The following is a 26954-nucleotide window of genomic DNA, read 5'->3' on the forward strand; positions in this document are numbered from 1 at the left end:
ACACTGTCCTTGCCAGATGGAGCTACCAGAACCAGGTTACAGGACTACCTGGAGCAGCAGGCCACCTCCTGTGTGTGTGTGTGTGCGTGTGTGTGTGTGTGTGTATGGCTGCAGGGAATGAGGCCATGTTTTGCAGCATTCAGCAGGTGGACAGCACAAGTCTCCTGGTGTTTTTAGTTTCACCTGGAGGTCGGACATGCCAGATGAATCGCAGAGATTGAGATGGTTCGTTTTAATTAAATGTCAGCGGGCTAAAGATCGCGGCCACAGATGATCCTGGCTTTGGCCAGAGGGCAGGCGTTCATAGCTACAGGGAAAGAAATAAAGGGGAAGAATATTCTGACTGTCAATAAAGTTGCTTGTGTAACAGGAGAAAACTGTCTCAATCTGCTGCTAAAATGAAGCTTATTCCAGGTAAATCTGCACAAATAGTTCACATTTCAGAATGTACCACATCTCCTTAAAACAATGCAATAACAGAAATAATCCATATCATAATGTATATAATGCACAGCGTGATCTGGTGCAGGTAGCTTATGTTTGTGTGTGTGTGTGTGTGTGTGTGTGTGTGTGTGTGTGTGTGTGTGTGTGTGTGTGTGTGTTTGTTTCTTACAGCTCGGCCCGTGGACCTTGACGGGCTTGTCGCTGCTCAGAGAGTGTGAGCACTGCTGACACACACACTTCTTTCCACAGAAGGTCACCCTGTCTCCGATCGGGAACGGGCTCCTGAGAACACACACACACACACACACACACACACACACACACACACACACACAGAAACATTTCAGTAAAGATACGCAGATATGACTTCGTAGAAACTCTAGTTCACCCGAATCACAATAAAACATGTATTTCACTTCTAACCCCGTCCAGTTCAGTGACAGGATCTGTCTGTGCAGTTTCTGATTTGTTTGCACAAGTTCTGACAACTGCAAGGATATTTTTTTTACAGCTAACCTCAGATAACGGAAAGGAAAGAGAGAAAGGAAAGCAAAGGAAAGGAAAGGAATAACACAGTGCAGTGCTATAAATGTGTTTTGGCCGGAGGGTTCGGCTGTGTGAGGGCAAAGGTGAGCTTCTGTGATTCTTTGGTTAAAGCAAATTCTTCTTCATTTTATACCGTAATGTGTATTCACATCACAGCAGAGATGTTCAACTCTTCGGGTGGAAAATATAAAAACTGTAACTCACTGGCTCTTTTACAGTCACCTCAGAAACAGTTCTTGTGGGCAACTTGTATTTCATGAGCCCGGTGAATATTTTGTGATGGTTCTGGTGTTCATGTTCTGTCAGTAACGGACCTGAGGAGTGATATCAGGTGTGGTGATGACGACAAACCATCTCTGCTAACAGACAGCAGCTGTGTGCAGAGTCAATAGATTCTGCTGAAGCCGGAAAACATGGAAAAATAGACTTAATGTCAAACTGTCTGTCTGATATCTCTCCAATCGGACGTCCGGTCTCACAACAGAAGCACAGACTGTAGCTCTCACAGTGTATTCTGAAAGACTAAATTGGAGATGATGAAGCATTATTTTCATTTTATTGCTCAGCCAACAGTTTTTTTTTTTTCTGTCTGGTCAGAGTTTGAGACTCTTTGCACACACAGTCGATGTGGGAGTTCAGTCAACGCTGCGACAAAAACTCTTTTCAGAGGATTCAATATGCTGACGGAGCAACTTCTAAAATGAACAAGCTTCATTCGTAATCTCAGTACAGGCAGTTATTATCCAGTGGACACACACGCACACGCACACACACACACACACACACACACACACACACACACACACACACAGTCGTAAGCAAACCAAAAGCTAATGATCCGTCTTTACATCCGACGCTCTGAATGACAGTCGGTTAGCCTTTTAAATATTTACGGTGCTGCTCAGCAGTCTCAGTTCATTTACAGTCCGTTTCATCACATCCAGTCCAGAACTGACTGAACTGAACTGAGGCCAGAACTACATTTACATAATACATGATAAATAAAAGAGGCCAGCCAACTCCAGCTGACACTGAGCGTATCAAATATTATGAAAAGGATCGTCTGGCCCGCTCACTTTATACATATATATATTGTTAAAGTTGTTTAATGTCTTTCTGAAGTCTGAGAAAATGAGCCTGTGATGTCATCAGGTTTATGTCAGTTCTGGCTTTAGATTTCAAGGCAGTGTTTCCCACACGTAGACTCTACCTGGGCAGTCTGCCAAGAGATGCTGGAGACTCATTTTAGCATTTCATATATCGTTTAAAGACAAGAACGAGGCCATCTGTGATCGATTAACTAGTCCTGCCCTCGTCCGTCCTCCTGCAGACGCTCTGGTCTCACCTCCCTCCTGCAAATACACTGACTGTGATGCTGTTGTTTTGTTCTAATACTCCTGGCTGTTTTAATAAAAAGCTCACCTGCTGTTACGACGATGAAGTCTCGTGTGAAAAGATCCTAAAGTTACTGCTGACCAAGAAAACAGAGCATGAAGAGAAACCGGACCGGAGAGGCAACACTAAGTTATGTGGGCATTATGTGGGAAAAATATTAAGTTGTGTTATGAGGTGTAGAATTGTGGATTTTAAGGCAGCTGATCCTTTATTTTCCTTTATGTTTTATCTTTCAGTGAAGCACTTTATGACAAACCTAGAAAAACTTTGATTTGTTGCTTTTAATTAGCTGCAGTTTGGCTGTAAACATATATTAAAGCACCTCCTGCAGTGATTCCTCAGTAGTTTCATTAAGACGCTGGTTAGTGAGACACAGGAAGTTAACGACCCACGGTACTAATAACATATGTCACCGTGTTTTAATTGTAAAGGGCCACCTGTGGTGTGCAGGAAGCTGTGAACAGTAACTGTAAAGTTGTTGTTGCCACAGTGTGAGAACGCAACATGTCGAGCTGTAAACTGCTATTAAAAATCTGAAATATTTAAATTGGAATACGCCGGTTGTTACTGACTCCAATAACACTCGTACATCTTTAAAAATATATTGTATTCTTTCATTTTCATCCCTGATTTCACAGGATAAAACCATGAAAGCTTCCCTCTCACCTGCAGATGCTGCAGACGAAGCAGTGCGGGTGGTACGTCCTCCCCAGGGCCGACACCACCTCTCCGGTTATGTACTGATCGCAGCTGTCGCACTGGGTCCCGTGGAGCCGCTGGTAGTCCTCTGTGCAGATGTACTCGCCAGAGTGGTGGAAGAAACCCGAGTGCACCAGATCACAGCCGCACACTGCGACACACGGAGAGGAAACACTGAATCAGGTCGCTTTACTCTCAGAAATAAGAGACAGACCGATCAAACAGAGAAAACTGCTGTGGATGTAGAGAACGGCGACAGGTTAAAGACGTGTGAACTGCTGTGTCTCAGTTCAGGCTCTGCATCCTCTGAAGGACTCGGCCTTTGAGTCCTTCAGAGACCTTGTCAGCCGTTGATGAATGGGACGGTCTAGTCTTCACCAGATGTTTTTACCCTTGCGTCACGATTTCTGCCGCCCAGGCCTGCAAAAGTGACGATATACACCATGCAAAGTCGCCATTTTCTTTTCTTGGGATATGTGAGGCCACAAAGGATCGTAGCGGTGCATCCTCCAGAAACTGGGAGAAGAAGGAGCATCTGGAGGAGCCTTCAGACTGGGACAGACTTCATGCAGCGTTGTGACGCAATCAGCCTTCACAGCAAGTGAGTGGAGAAACATGACAGATGCAGATGTTTCATACAGGGCACGAGGGGTCATTGAAAGGTTTTACTAGGATGGACAAGACGTAGATCAACTGAACACCAGTGGGAGCATGAGAAGAGTTCAAGAGACTAAGTAGTCTCAGACAGCCAGACTTATTTCCACCATGCTGTGTAAGCGCTGGAGAAAAAGGTCTCAGCTGCACCAATCCTCCTTCTGGGACAGGGGATAACAAAAGCTCTGCAAACAGGCTAGTGTCAGATACATTTTACCAGTTTCAGCGTTTAGGTTGCTGGTTTGGAAGCTGTTTCACACAGCGAAGAGGTTTTTGGAAAACAGTACACACAGATAGCAGAAGAGAGGAAGAAGGAAGAAGGCGACCAGCAACAGACTTTAAAACCAGCAGATCCACTGAGTCGGACTAGAGACTAAAGGGATTATGTTGCTTTGAAGGAAAAGGTCACCCAAACATGAACACTGTGTCATTATCTAGCAGTGTTGCAGCTTTCTCCTAAACAACCGAAGTAGAAGGAGACAGACTCATCCAGCGTAATCCAGTTATTCTGAAGTGCTAATTTCAAACTAAACTGTAGATGCTAAGCTAAAAGCATTAACACACAGCAGACCTGAGGCGAGTGAACGAGGCCGTAAACAAACTGTCCGGTGTCTCAGGGTTTCACTGGGTTTGTGATGGACGACCTTCATGGAGCCGCTGCAGCGTTTGATTTTGTCCACTTGAGTTTTTGCAGAGCTGTAGCAGCGACCGAGCGGTGTGAACGCAAACATCTGAATATTTCATTAGTCTGTAATTAAACCAACATGTGATCAGTATCAGTTTCATATTCCACAATCTGGTGCTGCAATTTAGTTTAGTGTGGCGTTTTCACCTTGTGGTCTGAGGCCAGATAACATTAGTCAGTGTGTGTGTGTGTGTGTGTGTGTGTGTGTGTGTGTGTGTGTGTGTGTGTGGTGGGGGGGTTTCAGGGTTTGGGGTTGTTGAGAGTCCAATCTGTCCTTTTCTGACCTCTAAAGGGTTAATACACTAATCTGGGTTTGGGAATTACACCAGTAATCAACTAATCTGTTTTTTTACAGTATATCTGTGTGTGTGTGTGTGTGTGTGTGTGTGTGTGTGTGTGCGGTGTGTGTGTGTGTGTGTGTGTGTGTGTGTGTGTGTGTGTGTGTGTGTGTGTGTGTGTGTGTGTGTGCGGTGTGTGTGTGTGTGTGTGTGTGTGTGTGTGTGTCTGTGTGTGTGCGAGATGTCTTCAGTTATATATTACAGCATCATGTTTACACACAATAAATACTCTTGTGTATCTGTGGAGGCGGTGTTGTGTGATAGATGCATGTCCAGGCAAAGAGACCCGCGAGTACAAACACACACACACACACACACACACACACACACACACACACACACACACACTGTGTTGGCTCTATATACTGTCAGCATGATGTATGGCTTTTATTTAGCGAATGCAAAGTCCTTCAGCCACATGATTGCTTCTGGTCCAGCTGTGCTGAGCTCGTCGGCTCGACGGTTAGAAAGCAGCTGAGCGGTGATTTGCTCCACAGAGTTACTCTCACCTTCCGTCGGTGAAGCTTTACTGATCGTATCTCATCATGTGGCATTCAGGGGCCACGACCAAGCCTCAAGTTAACACATATCTGTCACTGTGATGTAAGCCGTGTTGTGCCGGCCCGGTTTAAACTGCAGAGCGGCACCGCGATGCGACCTGGACGTACTGTAAGTTAGACATCGGAGAGGCAGCCGGCGGATCAGGATATCTGACAGTAAAGTGAATGGCTGCTTTCTAATTAAGCTAATGGCTCTAAACCCGGTGGAGTGAATGGATCTGCGCTGATCCGAGCCAACGTGTTAAGTGGCTCAGACAGACTGAGAGAGAGAGAGAGAACGCAGAGCCGGTCTGAGCACATAAAGACAGTAAAGCAATATTTAAGCGAGCTGTATTCCTTCTCACAGATCTGCCACCAAACACATGAATCACTTGATTTACACAGAGAGAGAAAAACTTTAAAAGGCTTCCATTAAACCCAAAGACCATGAATCTTGTCCAGGTAACTTTCTACGGCCTCTTAAAAAGATAATCTTGTGATATTGTGCAGATATTAACACGCTCGTGCTGTTTACAGCCTGCAGTAACTTTATATCCTCTAACTGGCCACATGACTGTAAACAGATTACTGCCTAGTTTACAGCACCTTTAACAACGAGGCCGTTTAGAGCACTTTACTTTAGACAGAAAGACATTAAGAGAAAAACATAAAAGACGTGTTTGGAGAGATGCGAGCGGACTTGTTGTTCACGTATGAGGAACATAAAAACTAAGTACTGCTCAGAGTTCAGGTTGGACTCTGGAGACAGAAGCCGACCAGCTGAGAGGTCTGGACGGTTCATAACGGAGCCGCACTTCATAAACCCACAGTTCTAAAGTCAGGGTAAAGATCTGACACCTGCAGGGATCTGATCTCTCTTCAGAGAGACGTCTGAAGACGCACATGTTTCTAAATCCTGCTGAGACGAACAGTTTTGTTTTTGCTTTACTCCTCCAGAAAAACAGTGAAACCAGCAGAGACCTCCTCCACAATCCTGCTGTACTCACACTGCAGTTACTGACCTGCACGACACCGATCAAAAATATCTGTTTTAAAAAACAAACAGACTGTGTGGAAGTCATTCAGTGATTCACTCGGTCTTTGAAACAGCCGTTAGTAAAACCTTGAAACCATAAAAAAAGAGGATTTCATTGAAACGCGACGGCTTCAAAAGCCCTTTCAGTCGACCGCACAACTAATCAATGAGGAGAATATTTCAGTACTCAACATCTTTACAAACTGACGGCAGAGATGTTTCACAGCTCATCAATATGATGCGACTCAACAGCTGAACACCGACTGCATCAGCAGGTGAATATCAGCTGATACGTACGTTCAGCTGCTGCGTCCCTGTTGTTCACAAGCTTCTCTGAAGATGCTGAAGTGAATTTATTCATACAGGAAAGAAAAAACCAGGACATCGTTCTACTACAGTGTTGTTGTTTCCGCGTCTCCTCCGGCTCTGATACGATATTCTTGTCGTGGCGAAGCTGCTGGCGCACAACTTCAAAATGCCAGCCTGACCTTTCTCAGACTACAGCGAACACACTCCGCTGTATGTGCTGCACACACACCAGAACACACACACGAGTACGTGACATCTATTTGTTGTTTGGTAAACAGTCCAACAGGTCAACCAGAGGACTCAAAGACACTGAATGTGGATGAATTTGAGGAACAAGGATTCACTGAAGATGGAGATCATCTGTTCTCACCCGGCTGACAGCGTTCACACGTTCATCACCGTCTGAATGGAAAGCTATTAAGAAGCGAGCAGGAAGGAGCTGTCGGGGCTCGGCCTCTCCGCAGGGACCGCGGGTATATTTGGATTTCAGACCGCAGGCCATTTTCAAAAAAACATCCTCACAGAACACGATCCACGTTTGGACATTCACACTGTGCGTATCGCCTGTTGTCCTCCTCCCTGAAGAGTCCTCATGGTGTTTCTTTAAAGACTAATCTTATAGCCTTGCTAACTGCATCGCAGTCAGTCCAACACTTCTCCTCAGAGTTTACCTCTGTGGTGTTAAAGGAAATGTCTCAACAACAACTACTGGATGGATGACAATAAAATATCTTCATGCAGACGTTCTCGTTCCTCACAGGAGAAGAAGAAGAGGAAGAAGTTCAGTGTTTGTGAGCATGTTAGCATTCTGACGTTAGCATCACGGGTATGTAGCCTCACAGAGCTGCTTGCATTGCTTCAGTCTTTGCTCTGCTGTCAGTGCATCTTCATCAGATCAACTTTAACCTATTTCAGATCTCCGTACTGAAACTTTGCTTCTAATAAGAACGAACAACAAGCAAATCTCAGCAGATCTCATGTTGAGGTTTGCTCTTGTAAAGGAAATGGAAACTGATTTATCCAAAATGTCAGGGGTTGTTATTTTTCAGTGCACAACTGCAGAAAGCCATGTTGTCATCAGAAAGTGATCATGTTTGGATCCGGCTGTATTTAAAGAGGCCGACAGTCTCCGTACGATGAGCGTGAGGCTGCAGTTCAGAGAGAAATCCCTCTTAAAACCATTCAACCTGTCAGGATTCACATTCAGAGTGCGTCTCAGCCTAATTTCACTTGGCTAAAGGTTTTTCATTTTGCAGATTTACAGTGTAATTATAACGGAGGCAGGAAATGCCAGCTCCTGAAATCTAAATGAGTTTGAGCCGGCCTGCGATCATCCATTATTCCTCTCTGTCACTTGACATTTCAGTCTTTCGGGGACAGTCGGGACAAATCTTCCCGCTGCCTCTTGAACTTGCTGACAGCAGCTTCATTTTCAGAGACTTCAGTCAGTCACTTCTGTGCCAGATGAGGAGATCTTATACGACCCCTACATGAGCTCACGCTGACCCACCTGTTGGTCCAAACTCTGAAGCTTTCCTATATTTAGTCTGTGTTCTGCTGAGTCAGAACCGGACAGGAGCAGAACCCTCCTTTTTATTTTCTATGTGAGACCACGAGAATCTGAGAAGAGACCTGTGTGATGTTACATCAGGTTTGAAAGAGTATTTCTTATAATAATAATAATACGATGGTACTTTGGTAAGTGTATCCAAATCACTGATTTATAATATCTCTGCTTGTAGATTATCACTTCTATATCATAAGTGACAACCAAAGTTTCAGGTTTGAATAAAACAGGTGAAACAAATTAATGTTGGAGTATCATAAAGAAGAAGAAGAAGAAGAAGAAGAAATGATTTTAGTCGTCAGTTTAGATTCTTCTTGTTTTATTTTGTAGAATTCCTCCTCAGGTGTTGTGCTCTGACTTCCACTTCCTGTTTTGTGTCTTAGTTCCGCCTTCTTCTGAGCACACCTGTGTTTCATCAGTTCATCAGCTCTTGTGTATTTAAGTCACTTTGTGTTTGCTGACTTCCTGCCTCTGTTTCTCTTGGTCTGCTGCTGTTGTCAGTGGATGAAGCTTTATGTTCTCCTGCTGTCTGCTTGGTGTTTTGTATTTGGGTATTTTGTCACAGAGGTCTTGTCAGATAAAGAAAACGATTTCAGGGTTGAACATCTACAAAAATGTGCAGGTGTGGGGCTGAAGGGCGAATCTGTGATGGTACTATTTCTTTTTAATTTGTATCTGTGCAAAAAGTAGTTTTGATATTCAGATATTTCTGTTCCGCAGAGATTTAACATCATTTTGTCGGGTTATGTTTCTTATTTTTCTACCTTCCAACTGTAGTGGAAGCAAAGGAAGGAAGGAAGGAAGGAAGGAAGGAAGGAAGGAAGGGTCGAGGGAGAGGAAGCGATACAAATGAAGATGGCTGCAAGAAAGACGAACTCCTGGAGGCCTGATACGCATGCTGACCGTCTCATCCTTCTGGTTTAGCTGCTGGATATATATTCTTATGTATAAGAGCAGCAGCGCAATGAGCGACTGTGCAAACACTCCTGTGAGGACGCACACAACAGAGTGCAGCACAGCTGAGCTGATGCAGCGTTTCATGCTTCACCGTTTGCCCTTGAAGTCTGAAGACGGAGCCGAGCCATCCGTGACTGTCTGTTCAGCTGCGAGCACGCTAACGCTGATGAAATGCACCGAATGCACCTCCGAAAACACAAAACTGGTGTCGAGCCAAAGTGGGTCAGGCTGTAGGAAGAATCAGATGAGTCTGTTTTGTATTCTGTTGGGAAGGTAAAGACTCTGGAGTCCAGATGAATTAGTGTGCGCCTGTTGTGCATCACCTTTAAGGGGAGACTCCATCTGAAAAATGGGATTTGAGCGGTACATCCGTTTTGTGAAACAGTGTCTGAGCCGAGTTTATTCAACAAAAAAAAAAAAAAAGACATTTGTAAGGTCACAGATGATAAACATGGTTGAATTTTCTGGCAGAGGGGAGGATTATTTTAGACACGAGGCGAGAAGACGAGGCGCAGAGAAAAAGAGAAGAAAGGCAAGAGGGGAGTCGAGGGAGAGATTAGAGGGAGGAGGAGGAGAGAAAGCATCGCGAGTGAGGAGGAGGAGGAGGAGGAGGAGGAGGAGGAGGAGGAGGAGGAGGAGGAGGAGGAGGAGGAGGGAGGACCCGGGGGAGGTATCCATGAGCCGATCGATCTGTCCATCCAGCGCTCGTCTGCCGTCCTGTCACTGTCTTCCTGTATTTATTCAGATCATCAACACGGGATCCTCGCTGAAGCTCTTTTTGCATTTGAGTGTGATCGTGATGAATGGAGGGATGACGGAGGAGGAGAAGGGAGGAGAAACTCTGACCAGCCTAACGTGTGCCACAGTCTGGATCACAGCGTTTTATCAGTCGAAGTGAAGAGTTATGACGACGTATTTGCATCCACAGCAGGACACTCCAAAAAAACTCCTGGCATCATTTGCTTTAAAACGAGGGCAAATTTATGAATGTGTTCCATATTTCATGAGAGGTTTTATGAGCGCAGAAAGATATTTGCAGAGTTGCATTTTTCTTTCTTTTTTATGAGAGACCATCGGCCTCGTCGGGAACTTAATTTGCTTCCACTCGGCTATTTGCCCTTAGAATTTAAATTCAACATGTCACAATTGTTATATTTAAGTGTTGGAATTATACTTACACCCAGTAAGTTTGACATTTTTGATACGGGGGAAAAAGTTTTCGCCAAAACCGTTTATATATTATTCATCTCTTCATCTCTTTCACATCCACCTGCTGGATCGACACAAAGCAGATTAAAGGTCGGGGATTTCATGGTAATCCAAAATCCAAGAAGAGTCAATGATTCATTTTCAATGTGAGTGCTACGGGCACTTTTAAAATAGCATCAAAATCTCTATATTTAAAACAGTAAGAAGTCTCGACACAACATGAAACTTTGCTGGTAGCATCACCAGGGTCCTCCAGGTTACGTCTCATTCTGAGATCGACTCGTCTCCACTGGCAGGACGGCGGCGAGCGGAACAAGCTACTGCTAACATGAGCTGTTCAAAAACTGTCTTTTTAGTAACTCTGTGTACACAAACAATGTTGTCAGTGCTGGTGTTCATGTGTAGAGACCCTGGTGATGCTACCAGCAAAGTTTCATGTTTTGTCGAGACTTCTTACTGTTTTAAAAATAGAGATTTTGATGCTATTGCTAAAGTGCCCGTAGCTCTCCAATTGAAAATGAGTTTGACCCAAAAACAAAGATGCTGTAAATCTTAAAAGTGCCTCTTTCACTGTAATTATGCTTTTACATGAAGGTTTGACTCGGGTACATTCACAAAAAAAGCCTAGGTTACATTTTGGCGAGAGTTTCACTTTAAATACATCTAAAAGGTTTTAGTGCACTCATGAGAAGAGGGTTTATGTATCAGATGTGACTCTTTACTGTCCAACAGGACCTACAGAACATTTCAGGCCACACCACCTGAATTATTCACTATGCTGCCCAATAAAAGACAATCTGGAGTCACAGACGAGCTCACAGGGCTGCCGGCTCGTCACTTCGCTCTTCTGTTTCTGTTTCTCATTCAGCCCAGATCTCTTCTCCTCCCTCCTCGATCCCGGGCAGCCACATGAACAGCAGATTACAGTCACCACACAAAGACTCGGCGTAACTCTGCGACATTCACAGCTACAAACAAAGCGAGCGTCAGCGAGGGGGAGGAGAGAGACGACAGACGCTCGTCTCCTGAAAGCTGCCGATCAGATTCTCGTCTCCTCCGCCCACGTTCCATTAGCTCCGAGTCATTAAGCTTACTCTGCAAGATCAGTCGTCAGTGATAGTAAATACTTTAATATCAACGAGAGAACTCCTCCGCGGACACATCGAGCTCGTCTCCCGTCTGAGGGAACAAGCACTTCGACTGAGCGAACGATCGGTCGATCACACGATCAATTATTCAACCAAACAAACGACCCAGCCTGTAACTTCGGCTCAGGTGATTTATAAGATCTGCAGTTTTCTCCTCGGCGCTCTGAGGCTGAGTGAACTGGGGATGTTTCTGGCAGATCAAACGGAGAAGGCGGCGCTGTCGTCCTGTGTGTCCCGGCCTGAGAGAAGCAGGTGAGCTGGAGTCTGAGCTGAAAACCTGCTGACTGCATCGCTCAGCTGGCTGCTGAGTCGCTCCCACCTGCTCGGACCCGGAGCGCCAACATGCACAGACACACAAAGACTCATGTGTGCACACGAAAACACAACAACACACACACACGCACATGCATGGAGGTACTGACAGCAGCAGTGTTTCACTGATGCTCATGAAGGTTTGGCTGCTTTATTTTATTTCGGTGCGAGCAGCTAAACTTGTTTCTTTGTTTGTTATTACAAAAACATGAATTTCTAACACGATATTATTTCATGTCAGTGTGTTTCCATTAGTTTGAGTCTTGCTACACATTCATAAATATTTAGAACATCTGATTGTTTGTTTGATTAACATCTGTTTAATTTCAACACAAGAGAGTAGCTGAAAATCACAAATAATGTGTAAATATACATCAAAACATACATTTATTGTGGTTGTTTTATTGCCTGGAATAAGGTCGGAACACTCTGCTGTGCCTCAGTACGAAGCTAGCCAGCAGACGATTAGCTTAGCGGGAGAAAAAGTGAACTGACATTTCGGTTTGTGTAGGAATTTATAAAATGACATTCAGGGTGTTAACTAGCAAGTGTTGCGGTGCTGGTAGACAGATTGTGTTTGAACGGAGCTACACCAGCTGTTTCCCTCCAGCTTCCATTCTTCATGCTAATCTAATGTAGCGTACGTTTGTATTTTTACCACCTCAGCCATATTATTTTTAACTCTACTGGTATCAAGTAGAATTTACAGAAATGACAGTGTTGTTTTTTAGGTTTTGTACCACAGTGGAAACAACAAAATGTTCCTAGCAGAAACTTTGCTGCTCTTTTCTTTGTTATATTTTATTGGACTTGTTGGCACCAGACTGTCTGAGCTGGTTCAGGTAACGCAGCTTGTGACTGACTTTAATCCTCACAGAGTCACAGTTCAGTTCACATCAGCTGATTCAATTGTTTCTGGTTCCTTCTTGTCTGCTAATTATTTAATATTTAATTATTCAAATTGACGTGGGTGGAAACCACACATGGAAACACCAGCATCAGTCTCAGATTGAGAAATAAATGAATATGAAGTGTGGAGGTGGAGAACGGAAGCGTGTGTGTGTGTGTGTGTGTGTGTGTGTGTGTGTGTGTGCGAGGAGGTGTTAATGTGCACTGAGTGTATGTGTGTGTGTGTGTGTAGGTGTGTGGCAGCGTTTTTTGTTACCTTGGCAGGTGAAGCAGTGAACATGGAAGTGTGTGTTTTTGACGCGCACCACCTCCCCACGACACACCTCCCCACAGCGCTCACACACGATGGGAGAGTTTCCTCGACTGGAGAGAGGAGAGCTGCTGTTGTTGTTGCCTCCATACAGACCCGACTGGTACTGAACTGAAGGAGGAGAGGAGGAGAGGAGAGGAGGAGAGGAGGAGAGGAGAGAGGAGGAGAGGAGAGGAGAGGAGAGGAGGAGAGGAGGAGAGGAGGAGAGGAGGAGAGGAGAGGAGGAGAGGAAAGGAGGAGAGAGGAGGAGAGGAGGAGAGGAGGAGAGAGAGGGAGGAGAGAGAGGGAGAGGAGGGGAGGAGAGAGGAGAGGAGAGGAGGAGAGGAGAGGAGCGGAGGAGAGAGGAGAGAGGAGAGGAGGGGAGGAGAGGAGAGGAGGGGAGGAGAGAGGAGAGGAGAGGAGGAGGAGAGAGGAGAGGAGGAGAGGAGAGGAGTGGAGGAGAGGAGAGAGGAGGAGAGGAGAGGAGGAGAGGAGGAGAGGAGGAGAGGAGGAGAGGAGAGGAGGAGAGGAAAGGAGGAGAGGAAAGGAGGGGAGGGGAGGAGGAGAGGAGGAGAGGAGAGGAGGAGAGGAGAGGAGGAGAGGAAGGAGGAGAGGAAGGAGGAGAGGAAGGAGGAGAGGAAGGAGGAGAGGAGAGGAAGGAGGAGAGGAGAGGAGAGGAAGGAGGAGAGGAGAGGAAGGAGGGAGGAGAGGAAGGAGGAGAGGAGAGGAAGGAGGAGAGGAGAGGAGAGGAGGAGAGGAGAGGAGGAGAGGAAAGGAGGAGAGGAGAGGAGAGGAGAGGAGGAGGAGAGGAGGAGAGGAGAGGAGGAGAGGAGAGGAGGAGAGGAGGAGAGGAGAGGAGGAGAGGAAAGGAGGTTTTAAAAATCCCTTTATTGAGCCACTTCAGGAGTCAAACAGGTTCACTCTTTCACTTGCCTCAGTGTGACAACAACATCACCAACAACAACAACAACAGCAACAACAACAACACGATCACCACCAACAACACAGAGGGAGTTTCAGACATGTACATCCAGCTCCCCATCTTCCCCCACAGAGCACAAAACCTCCTCAACAGCCCATATATTTTTGAACACCTGCAGAGTGCCCATCATTTTGTAGTAGGCATGTTCCACCCGCAGTCGGGCCTTCAGCAGTCCTCTCAGAACCGGTACCGGCTCTACACTGCCCACTGCTTGTACCTGGTTTTTCCGGGTCAGCCAGATGGCCAGCTTTGCAGAGCCAGATATAAAGTTTAGCAGAGTATGGACAGGCCTTTTCTTTACAGAATATTTTGGACCAAATATAAACAACTCAAAAGAAAAAGCCTCCCCAAACCCCCGAAACCAGGTTTTTAGCAAATGAAACAACGAGTCCAAACGAGGACACTGAACAAACAAGTGTGCCAAGGTCTCAGCCTGTGAGCAAAAAATGCATCCCTCCCCGAGCTCAGGATCAAGATGCACTCTGTATCTGTTCGTAGCTATTGCCCCATGTACAATCCTCCACTGGAGGTCTGCTGTCCGTTTTTCAATGGGCAGCTTGTACAGGGACCGCCAACTGCCTTTCGGGGAAGCGTCTGGGCCAAAAAACTCAGTCCACCTCGACTCCTCCATCCCTGCCAGAGACTGTACGTTTAGGGTCTTGACGCTTATCTGATAGAGTGCTTTTTTTCCGACCGCCTGAAACTTGTCCAGGTGTGGGGTTTCAAAAGACAGCAGCTGACCTTCTCCCTCCTGCCACTCCCCCACCGCTGGGGTGATAAACAGAGAGGGGAAGCTGTATTCGCACTCTTCACTCCACTGATCACACAGTGAGCGATCTTCAGCAGTCTCTTTAAGATGTTGAGGCAGGGCAGCACAGACTTCCTCCACCACTTTTTTGATCAGCCTGATAGAGGTGATGTTACTCTTGTTCCTCAGGTTATCCAGGGATGTAGCCGTCATCTTCATGAGTTGGCCAAGTTTGGTGCAGCCGGCTCCTCTCAAACTGGCTCGAAGGCTGGCAGACTGCAGAGTTCGCGTGTTGATTAAACTGTTGAAGAACAGAGGTTCCTCAAACAGCCACAGCCCTGGAGTCTCTGCAGTGTCACGCTTGATCCTGAGTATCCGCCATGCCTCCAGAACCGAGGTATAGAAAGGTGTTAATCCGTTTAGGTCCATGTTCTCAGGTTGTAGGAGGAACAGGTGTTTGTCGTATTCCAGCCGTCCGGCTCTTCTTAGCAGCCAGCGAGCCATGTCGCACCAGCTTGGGACACAGTCATAGAGAAGTTTTTGAGCTGTTCTGAGTCTAAAAGCGGTGATCTTGGATTGGATGTTGATCAGTCCCTGTCCCCCTTCAGCCACCGGTAGATACAGGCCAGCTGCACGGACCCAGTGTTTTCCGGACCAAAAGAAGTCCAGAATGGCTCTTTGAATGTCCTCTATCAGGCCTCTCGGTGGTGTCAACGCTATCAGTTTGTGCCAGAGGGTCGAGGCGACCAAATTATTGGCTACCAGAACTCTTCCCCTATATGACATTTGGGGTAGCAACCATTTCCATTTAGACAACCGAGCACACACTCTCTCCTTCACTCCCTCCCAATTCTTCTTCTGGAAGCCTTCTGTGCCCAAAAAGACTCCCAATACCTTCAATCCCTCCTTACCCCATTTGAGTCCTCCAGGCAGACCTGGCATTACCTGTTTATTACAGTGTCCAACCCATAAAGCTTCACTTTTTTCCCAGTTCACCCGTGCAGAAGACGCCTTTTCATATAGGGACAGGGCGTCCTTCAAACCCTGAACATCCCCCTGGTGGGAGATGAAGATGTTAACATCATCTGCATAGGCAGAAAGGGCCGGAAAACCTCGATTAGGTTTGAAGGAACCCGTCAATGAGAGACCGCCGAGGCGATCCCTCAGCCTGCACAGCAAGGGTTCAATGGCCAAGCTGTACAGTTGGCCCGAGATAGGACAACCCTGTCTGATTCCACGCTGTACAGGGATTGGCCGACTCAACCCTGCCCCCACCTTCACCATACACTGTGCATCCCTGTACAACAAACTCACCCAAGACAAAAACCCATCGCCGATACCAAAGGCCTTAAGTGCAGAAAACAAATAAGAGTGATCAACCCTATCGAAAGCCTTCTCCTGATCTAAAGAGACAATGCCAACACTGACATTGTCACATTTACACACATCAATAATATCACGAATGAGGAAAATGTTGTCCATGATCGTCCTATCAGGAATGCAGTACGTCTGATCGGGATGTACAATTATTTCCAGTATATCCTTAAGTCTGTTCGATAAGGCTCTGGAAAGCACCTTGTAGTCTGTACAAAGGAGAGCCACAGGCCTCCAGTTTTTCAGTAATGCCAGGTCTCCTTTTTTTGGCAGCAAGGAAAGCACTGCACGCTGGCACGAAACAGGAAGAGATCCTGTTCTAAAACACTCCAGCAGAACACTGTGCAGATCAGGTCCAAGTATACTCCAAAAGTGTTTAAAAAAGTCAGTGGAAAGGCCATCAATCCCCGGTGCCCGCCCTGATGCCAACTGATTGACAGCAATCGTCAGTTCTTGTAAAGTCAGCTCAAAATCCAGAGCAGCTCTCTCCCCCTCGCTGAGCTGTGGAAGCCCCTCCAGGAGCTCCTCACGGCCTTCCATGCTGCACTGCTCTTTTGCAAAAAGTTTGGTGTAGAAATCCATTGCATGGTTCCTCATTTCATTTGGGCAGGTGGTTACTCTACCTCCTGGCAGCTCAAGGCAGGTCATGTGCTTCCTCTGTGCCACCGTCCTCTCCAGGTTGAAGAAAAACGAGGTTGGGGCATCCATGTCCTTCAGCTGGAGGAAACGAGACCTTACCAGAGCCCCCTTCACCCTCTCCTGCAGAAAAGAGCTCAGAGCCAACCTCTTCTCCTTCAGCAATTGGCCTTTAGTTGGATCTGGGTCTCCATGTAATTCCTCTTCCATGCTCTTTATGCTCGCTTCGAGTTCCTGAACTGTTGATTTTATCTTAGCGGTTGAATGGGAGGTGTACTGCTGGCAAAAAACACGAATCTGTGCCTTGCCTACCTCCCACCACAGCTTCAGAGAACTGAAGTTAGCTTTTTTAAGCCTCCACTTTTGCCACAGAGATTTAAAGTGTTGGCAAAAAGCAGTGTCCTGCAGGAGCTTGTTATTGAAGAGCCAGTAGGACTTAACCCTTTCACCTGGCGAGATGTTCAAAATTAAATTGATGAAATGGTGGTCAGTAAAACCAACGGGATTTATGTGGCAATGAATCAGTCTGGAGCTTAGGTTTGGGGAAATGTAGATCCTGTCCAATCGTGCAGCACTGACCCTGCTGTTAATGACCCTCACCCATGTGTATTGTCTGGACTGTGAATGTTTTACCCTCCATGCATCTAGCAGATCCAGATGTGTGATGATTTTATTGAGACTTTGGGCTGACTGAGGGTGAGGTTCCTCACTTGTTCTGTCTAAAGTGAAATCTAATGTGCAGTTAAAATCTCCACCGATGATGAGCTGGTCCTGATGGTAATTTCTCAGCTCATTTTCCATCAGGCTGAAGAACCTTACCCTCTCTGCTCCATGATTTGGAGCATAAACATTGACGAAGCAGAGCACATTGTTATGTATTTCTGCCTGTACAATGAGCAGTCGGCCCTTCACCACTTCAGTGCAGGACAAAACAGTTGCATTAGCTGTTGTCTTAAACAAAACAGCTACTCCTGCACTGAAGTTAGTGCCATGGCTGAGGACACATGGACCCTGCCACCATAATCTCCAGTCTGTTTCATCCGCTGGATTTGAATGCGTCTCCTGCAGGAACAGCACATCTGTGTTTTTTAAAGTGGAAACTTCAGCTATCATGGCCCTCTTTTGTCTTTCTCTCCCCCCATTGATGTTCAGAGACCCTATTTTGAGACTCTCCATGAAGAAGTTTGAGAAAAGAAACAGACAGAAAGAAACTATCAGAGTACAGTAGGTGGAGAAGACTTGTATGTGGTGCATGATCGCGTTTTACTTTCTGGTCCTTCTTCTGACAGTTTTACCTTTTGTTGCTTTTCTCAAGGTTGTCAGATGTTTTTTGAGGCGAAAGCGCTTCTTCTCATCCAAAAGGTCAAAACCGACTAATCTTTTTAGCATATCTACAGATCTTATGAATTTGTCAGTGTCACTGAAGTAGTCACTGACTTTTACAGATTTTTTAAAGGTCTCGTCCAAAAACTGGTTGATTTCTTCCAGCGAGTAGAGATCTGTGGCCCTGGTGGTTATTTCACCTACAGAAGTGGTGTCTGACTCAGAGTCATACTCCATTTCATCTGCTTCCCCTGACACCTGGCTGCTGAACACACCCAGTCCTTCTTCAGCGATCTCACTGTTTTGTGTATTTGCAACACTTGTAGATGCTGTCTCATTTTGTCCTACCTGAGCTTCAGCAGCTGCATACTGAGAGCTGCTCAGGTTTACTGCAGCCACATCATCCTGCTGACTCTCTTCCTCTCTATCTACGCTATCTTTCAACAGCGCACCGGCAGCGCCGGCCGCGTCCACAACAACGTCATCGGCACTGGCTTCAGGTCCGCTGGGTCGGACCGCGGCGCCCCCGTCCGCAGCGCCGATCGTAGCACCGCCACCGGCCGCGGGCCCATCGCCGCCACCGCCGCCGCCACCGGCCGCGCGCCCGTCGCCGCCACCGCCGCCGCCACCGGCAGCGGGCCCGGCGCCGCCACCGCCGTCGGCAGTGGCAGCGGGCCCGACACCGCCGCCGGCAGCGGAGCCCGCACGGGCCGCGGCGGCGGCAGCAGCGGCGGCGACCGGCGCCCGATCCGCTCCCCCCACCGCATCACTGCTGTGGGCTGCCGCCTGCTGTTTGTGCGGACAGGTGTAGCGCTTATGCCCCACATCTCCACATTCAAAGCACTTGAGCTGTCCTGAGCTAGCGTACACCATGTAAGAGCCGTCTCCGTGTTTTACTCTGAACGACACCTCCAGTGTTTGTGTTGGCGAATCCAAAAACATAAACACCTGTCGTCTTAGAGACTGAACGTGCTTCAGTTTCGGGTCCTTACACCCCAAACTCACTGTTTTAAAGCCGCTGGCAAACTTCCCAAACCTCCGCAGCTCATTCTCCAACAGCTCGTTGGGAATGAACGGCGGGACACCGGATACGATGATCCGCGATGAGGGAGCGGACAGCGGGGACACCTGCACAAACAAATCTCGGACAAACACTCCGCTCTGCACCAGCAGATGAACAAGTGGCTCGTCTTTAACGAACACAACCACCGCTTTGTTCATCCGCGATGCAAAGCAGAGGTTGTCATGTCCTACCTGCTCACCAGCAGCCAACAGAACCTCCTCAACACTAACGCTGCTATCCGGCGGGACTATCCGCACTCCCTGCCGGATAGACGGAGGTGGCGTCTCGGCGGACGCCATCCCTCCCAGAAACCACCAAAAACCTACTGATTAGTCGGTCACTCAGTAAAGTATCAAAAAGCTTACCTGATCATGCACATACAGAAGAAACTGATAAACAGGGACAGCAAAACAATTCAAATCTCCGCGCCACTCGCACATCCACCACCAACCAACCACTCACGCTCACTCACGCTCACCGGAAACGGAAACGAGGAGAGGAGAGGAGAGGAGGAGAGGAAAGGAGGAGAGGAGAGGAGAGGAGAGGAGAGGAGGAGGAGAGGAGGAGAGGAGGAGAGGAGAGGAGAGGAGGAGAGGAGGAGAGGAGAGAGGAGGAGAGGAGAGGAGGAGAGGAGGAGAGGAGGAGAGGAGAGGAGGAGAGGAGGAGAGGAGGGGAGGAGATCAAAAACATGTCACTTGTTGTCAGTTTGACGGCCTCCCTTTTGTCTTCCTTTCAGCTGAATTCAAACATTTGATCAAAGTCTGATTAAATGTGGAACGACTGTCACAAAAAGAGATCTGACACATTTTTTTCTTCCTTGTGTTCTCACAGGGACGCGTGACAGACACACAAACGCTTTAACGTACGATGAATCTGAAAGCTGCTGCTGCTGCTCAGGTTCGTCTTCTACACACTTTAAACACGTCTCATCCACAAGTCAGCTGAATATGATTCTTTACCAGCTCCGGATAATAATTTCTTTATCTTCATCTTTCACAGTCTCCTCAATCCTGCTGGATCAATAAACCAAAAACACAATCAAACACACAAATCGATACGCAGAAACACACGGAGGCCGACACAACACGGTCGCACACACGCTCAGATCAGACGAAGGAGGATAAGTGACTCCTGGAAAGTCTGTTACTCTGCCGAGAGGATCAGCACGACTTACACTCTGTCATTAGAAGGTAGCAGCTTAAGAGACAGACAGAGAGACAGACAGAGAGACAGACAGAGACATGTAGAGAGACAGAGACATGCAGAGAGACAGAGACTTGTAGAGAGACATGCAGAGAGACAGAGACATGTAGAGAGACAGAGACATGCAGAGAGACAGAGACATGTAGAGAGACAGAGACATGCAGAGAGACAGAGACATGTAGAGAGACATGTAGAGAGACAGAGACATGCAGAGAGACATGCAGAGAGACAGAGACATGTAGAGAGACATGTAGAGAGACAGAGACATGCAGAGAGACAGAGACATGCAGACAGAGACATGCAGAGAGACAGAGACATGTAGAGAGACAGAGACATGTAGAGAGACAGAGACATGCAGAGAGACAGAGACATGCAGACAGACATGCAGAGAGACAGAGACATGTAGAGAGACAGAGACATGCAGAGAGACAGAGACATGCAGAGAGACATGTAGAGAGACAGAGACATGCAGGTGCAGACTGGCACAGTTTTCCAAACAAGCAGAAATCCTTAAATTCACGACATTAATATTTGACATTTCTGCTTGAGAAATGACTCAAACGATGAGTGGATTATCAAAATACTGAGTCATTTTCTTGTGATTGACTAATGATTAGTTGATCAGAAGAAAATGATGAGTCACTAATCGATTGATTGTTGCAGCTGCAGAGCATCAATAACTGGACTGTCCTCTGAAACACAAAGACTGAGAGACAGAAAAGGGCACCGCGGGATTAAACCTCTTTCATCCTCGCTTATGAAACTGGTCAAATCCCTCTTAGGGAAACTAGTCCTTTCTTTACGCTCTCTGAAACACACACACACACACACGCACACACACACGCACACACACACACACACACACACACACTGTTGTGTCTTCATCATGGTTACACAACAACACAACCGGCAGCAGAATGTCTCACTGACTGGCAGCAGATTTGATCGATGCTGAATTTGATTTCCTGTCATCGACTGAGCAGCAACTCTACTGTACTCTGCTCCGTTCAATTACATTACAGTTAATGCTGCTGCAGCCCGGAGTATTATGTAATTGCAGCGCGCACACACACACACACACACACACACACACACACACACACACACACACACACACACACCGGTAGGTTAAGCTGATGACAGCAGGACGGAGACAGAGAGGGTTGTGGATCTATAAATGTGTTCAGGAGAAAAAAAATAGATAAAACTGGGACAAAAATGTTTCCCAACAAACTGTATCATCAGTGTGTGTGTGTGTGTGTGTGTGTGTGTGTGTGTGTGTGTGTGTGTGTGCACCACCATCAGAATCTGGCATTGGTTCTGTAGCCAGATGGCAGCACAAGGACTGGAACCACAGACACAGAAAGATCTGAGCCACCTGTGTGTGTGTGTGTGTGTGTGTGTGTGTGTGTGTGTGTGTGTGTGTGTGTGTGAGAGAGAGAGGATGAATGAAACCTTTTTGCTCGTGACCCATTAAAATAAAGTTGTTTCACATTTTGCATGTTGACAACCAAAATATAGACACACACACACACACACATTTTTATTAGTATTTAATTTTTTGGTTCTGTTCTGTTTGTTTTCTTATGTTTCCTCTGATTGATTGATTGACACCTGAGAGGTGTGTTTGCAGTCAGGATGAACAGCAGCATTAAACAACTTCAAATCGTCCTCAGACAGACGAGCAGGTTTCACATGAGGCCACAACACAAAGTTATAAACACAGAAGGAAATGCTGCAGAATTAGAAAAATGAAACCAGGTCAAAAGAATCTGTCTGAAAGAATCGACCTGCTCGTCACCTGCAGACGCCTCAGTGCTGTTTCTCCTCATGATGTAGCACAGTGGACATAGATCAGATCCCACAGATTCTGATCAATAATCAAATCTAATCATTTCTATTTTCCTGCAAATTCTCCAGCAAAGTCTGGACTGTTGGACGTCAACACACTGTGACCTTTGACCTCAGGGATAAACAACAGTAAAAGTCTCTCAGAGTGAAAATCAAACCAGTCAGCCGGAGGACAGATAATCCTCTTCTGTCCTGTGGGAGAGTTCTGGGGATCCGGTCCGTCAGCCGGGCCTCTGCTGCACCAACACGGTCATAACTGCACCTGAGCCTTCGTCAGGTGAAACACCACCTGAGGCTGAGAGCTGCTGCTGTGTCACGTCTGCAGCTTGTTTAGGGGGTGAAATAGATTTTGGGACTTGGAGGCTTCATGTTAATAAAAAGCTGCTCGTGTGCTTCTATGTTTAGACGCTGCAACATTTTAATAAGTGGCTGCCTGGAAAACAGAGCAGAGCGTCAGCAGGCTTCTCTTCTCTCCAGAACACCTGAGCAGCTGTCACACCGGATATTATTGATCCCAATAAAAACTGATTTCTGAAAACAGCTACAAAGAAACAATTCTTGAGGAGCAGAACAACTGATGAACCAGCTCCTGTGACTTCTTCAGCAGAGATGTAACCACAAATCTGTATCGATCCCAACACACACACACACACACACACACACACACACACACACACACACAATAAGAAAACACTGATGACCGATCAATACACAATATCAGCCTCTGTTTCTAACCTCCGCTGACACACAGCTGACTGATGAGGGGATGAAATACAGTGTCAATAAGTGAGCGAGTGATCAATAACCTCAGTGAGCGGCTGCTTCAAGTTGAACCCTCCCAGGACACTGAGCTATTGATCACACACACACACACACACACACACACACACACACACACACACACACACACACACACACACACACACACACACACACACACACACTGCTCACCATTAGTCGGTCCACTCATGATGTGAAGCAGAAGTCCAGCAGCCTGAGTGAATCCAGTCCAGAACCTCAGTTCAGCCTCCAGCAGCCGGACAGAAGGTCCAGATATGAAGGAGTCAACTCCCCTCTGTGTCAGTCTGGACCGGGTTCTCCCTGCTCCCTCTGTGTCAGTCTGGACCGGGTTCTCCCTGCTCCCTCTCTCTCAGTCTGGACCGGGTTCTCCCTGCTCCCTCTGTGTCAGTCTGGACCGGGTTCTCTCTGCTCCCTCTGTGTCAGTCTGGACCGGGTTCTCCCTCTCTCAGTCTGGACCGGGTTCTCTCTGCTCCCTCTGTGTCAGTCTGGACCGGGTTCTCCCTGCTCCCTCTCTCTCAGTCTGGACCGGGTTCTCCCTGCTCCCTCTGTGTCAGTCTGGACCGGGTTCTCCCTGCTCCCTCTGTGTCAGTCTGGACCGGGTTCTCCCTGCTCCCTCTCTCTCAGTCTGGACCGGGTTCTGCTCCCTGCGGATCACACTGTCAGCCAGGACCACTGCTCCCCTCCACCCTGCGTAAAGGACGCCGGCAGAGGAATTAAATCGAAACTGACTGGTCCCATCCTACTCCTCCTCCTCCTCCTCCTCCTCCTCCTCCTCACGCCCTCCGCTTCAGCCTCTCCCACCCAACAAGCCCCTGTGGTCGTCTGGTCCGGCTGCAGAGGTCCATCCCTCCCTGAGTCAGTGCGCTCCGCTCCGCTCCGGCCCGCCTCTCTGTGCGCTGCCCGGTGAGTTCTCAGCTGTCAACCCGGCAGGACGAGCCGCTCTCCCGGGGACAGAGCGCCGCCCAGCGCCGGAGCTCCGAACCACAGCCTGGAAGCACATTTATAAAATCTGTCAAATCATTCAAATAAACTGGTAAATATCATTTAAAAACGGCTTTTCAACCTTAAATATTACTTAATAAATGTTTTTAAACCATGTTATTGTTTCTTAACAGTCAAATCACTGAACTACACATTCACCATTAATCACTGATGGTTATTATAAAGTGTAACTAAACTGATATAAATAACTTTAAATAAGTTTGATAAGTTTAAGTGAAAGTTGGTTATATTTGTCTCGTATCTTCTCGTTCTTCTGGCTCTGATGTTATTTCCTCAGTGATTATTGATCCGGTTAGAATGCAGAGAAACGCACAGATTTATACTAAATTCCTCAAAAGTGTTACAAAGATATAAAAACTGTGAAACCTGAACTTAAAATGATTCATCATGTATCTGAAATTTAGCAGCAAACTCGTGTTTTCTCCATTAAAGGTGCGATACGCAGAATAAACTGCCTGTGGAGGAGAAGTTTGTGGTCCTATCACCTGGACACCAGGTGGCACTGACGTCAGGTTTTTACTTCTGGTGATTTAATCTACACTTTGAAAATTCATGTGAGAAGAACTTCCCGTCTTTGTGTTGAGGGAACCGGGACGAAGCTAACAGCTGCCGCTAGCTGTAGCTGCTGTTAGCTAGTTAGCCTAGTGAGCCGTGCAGCTAGCGGTCCGGACGGGAGCTCGGAGCACCGGGACAGTGTTGGTGTTGTTGATACCACAGATATAAAAAAACTCAGAAAATCCCCCATTTTTCAGGTTCAACGGGTCTGAAACGTTCCTCTGGTCTTGCTGGTTCTCGCCATCACAGTTTGAGTTTTAACTGCTCCTGTGTGTCGATCGGGGAGCTGAGAGCATGAACGTGATGATGCAGCAGGCTGAAACCCAACAGAACAGACAGAACCGGGTTCAGTTCTGGTGGTACCGACACGCTGCACCTTTAATGTGACAACAACATAAAACAGTGGAGGGACACAAACATCTCACAGCAGCCTGACACACAAACACCCTGGCTGCTGCGTCCAGGACCTGAAAGGTTTATATCCTCAGCTGGACTGTGATTGGCTGCAGGTCCCCAGAGTCAGCAGCCAATAGCAGGAGGGCGGACGACCACGGAGCCTGAGGAGCAGCTCTGCACGTATTAACATCCTCCTGTGGGGGGAGTCACAGGCTCCATATGGAGGGTTAATTACCAGCAGTCCTATAATGAGATTTTATACGAGACACACTTTGTTTGTAATTTGGTATTTTGTCGGTCCTGCGTGTATCAGTGTAATATCCCTGTAATGTTCCAATCAGGAAACTGGGTCAATGTCTCTCTATAGGCAGTTAAAGGTGGCCTGACTGTGAGTCTTCAGTCCTATATTGTATTTTCATCTCATTGTGTCACTTTAGTTATCATATAATAATCCTGCCGAGAGTTCACAGAGGAGAAATCGTCAGCAAAATGAATCTCGTATCGAGCGACTGCAGTAATTCTGAAACGATATCGCAAAACACAGAACAAACAGCCGTCTGATGGAAGTATCTCGACTTTAATCTGCTGTGAACCAGAGAACAACTTCTCTGGTGAAAATATAATCAATGATCAGTAACTAAAAGCATCCGTATGTTTTTTTTTTTACTATCCAAAGAGAAGACAGGAAATAATAAGAGAAAGAAACAAAGGTCACTGATACAAGGTTAGAATTACTGACCCCTGATCATCATCAATAGCCAGAAACCAGTGATGCAAATGTATTGAACCAGGCTTTGTGGACCCTCTGGGGTTTAATGGTTTAATGGTTTAAGGCCCGGGACAATTACCTTCTAAGTCCAAATGTTCACTCTTGTATTTGACCGTAGGAAAGAAGAAATGATAGATCTAATAACAACAAAGTCTTTTTATTAATAATCAGCTGTGGGATGTTTGTAACAGGGAGACAAGAGCTTCTGATAATAAACAATAAATAATCAACTATTCATCATGATGTATGTTGGACATCATGGTCAGTGCGGAGGTCACAGTTTTAGTTTTCATTAAAAAAATGGCACAGTGGCAATAAAATGTGCTTATTTTAACTGTGAAATCTCAGAAACGGTAGTTACAGCGCAGCACCACAGGGGGGCAGCACAGTTAAATATATGCTCATGTAAACAGAGGGAGATGCTGCAGGTGAGGAGGTGTTTTATTGTTTCCTGTTGGTGAACTGTCAAAATAGGAAACAGATAAGAAACTGATTTACTGCTGTGTTTACAGGCTGCAGGAGATGCATTCTGGGTAACGTAGTCGTGTCGGTTCCATCAGAGGTGAATGACTTTTGTCCCTTAACAGGAACTCTGATAAATGTATTGAATTTAAAACATATCCTTCTTTATATATGTATGTTTAAATCAATAAACTGACATCATGTTGATCTAATGAAAGCGACTCCAGTGTGAGGTGAGACTCTCCGGATCAGAACCATGTTTACAGGTGCCTTCCTCTGCTTCCTGTAAACCACTGACACTTCCTAATCATCATGTCACTGCACAAGAAGGGGAACTTTTAAAAACAACTCTGCTGCAACGCGGCATCATCTGCAGGTCTGTGCTGGTTCTGATCCGCCTTCTCATGTAAACATCAGCGTCAGAGGACGTTCACTTCCTCCTGCAGGATCCGAGCTGTTTGTGGCTGTTCTGGCCTCGTCATTGTGCTTCCAGGATCACAGTCGATCGTCAGGTCTCGGCTTGCAATCAGAAGTGAACCGGGGTCAGAAAAACAACATGTCACCTGGAGAATCACACCCAGTTTGTCTCCGGGGACTCTGGGGTGTGATTAATGACCCATTGTCGAGTCAGTCTATTTAAAAGCAGCGAGGAAACAATGGAGGCCTCCTTCAAAATAAAACGGTCTGCCAACTAAACTTTGTGTGCTTTGTGTTGCACAATCTGCATTTTAAATCACTATCACAGTTATTTCT

At 46.6% G+C, this 26954-nt stretch overlaps 1 protein-coding gene across 3 annotated transcripts in view; it reads right to left on the reverse strand.

The window, feature by feature from the left end:
- Window positions 1-23397, reverse strand: part of LOC119031320 (actin-binding LIM protein 3-like) — a 46590-nt gene extending 23193 nt beyond the window's left edge. For all 3 annotated transcript variants that reach the window (XM_037119723.1, XM_037119722.1, XM_037119721.1), the window contains exons 1-4: window positions 23168-23397; window positions 13004-13168; window positions 3052-3235; window positions 614-726 (exon numbers count right to left, since the gene is read on the reverse strand). In XM_037119723.1, the coding sequence (XP_036975618.1) occupies window positions 614-726; window positions 3052-3235; window positions 13004-13168; window positions 23168-23186 (481 nt within the window). In that variant the 5' untranslated portion in view covers window positions 23187-23397. The remainder of the gene's footprint in view (window positions 1-613; window positions 727-3051; window positions 3236-13003; window positions 13169-23167) is intronic.
- Window positions 23398-26954: the final 3557 nt, after the last annotated feature.

Source organism: Acanthopagrus latus, chromosome 13 (genome assembly GCF_904848185.1).
Source record: "Acanthopagrus latus isolate v.2019 chromosome 13, fAcaLat1.1, whole genome shotgun sequence".
In the NCBI taxonomy this organism is placed as follows: domain Eukaryota; kingdom Metazoa; phylum Chordata; class Actinopteri; order Spariformes; family Sparidae; genus Acanthopagrus; species Acanthopagrus latus.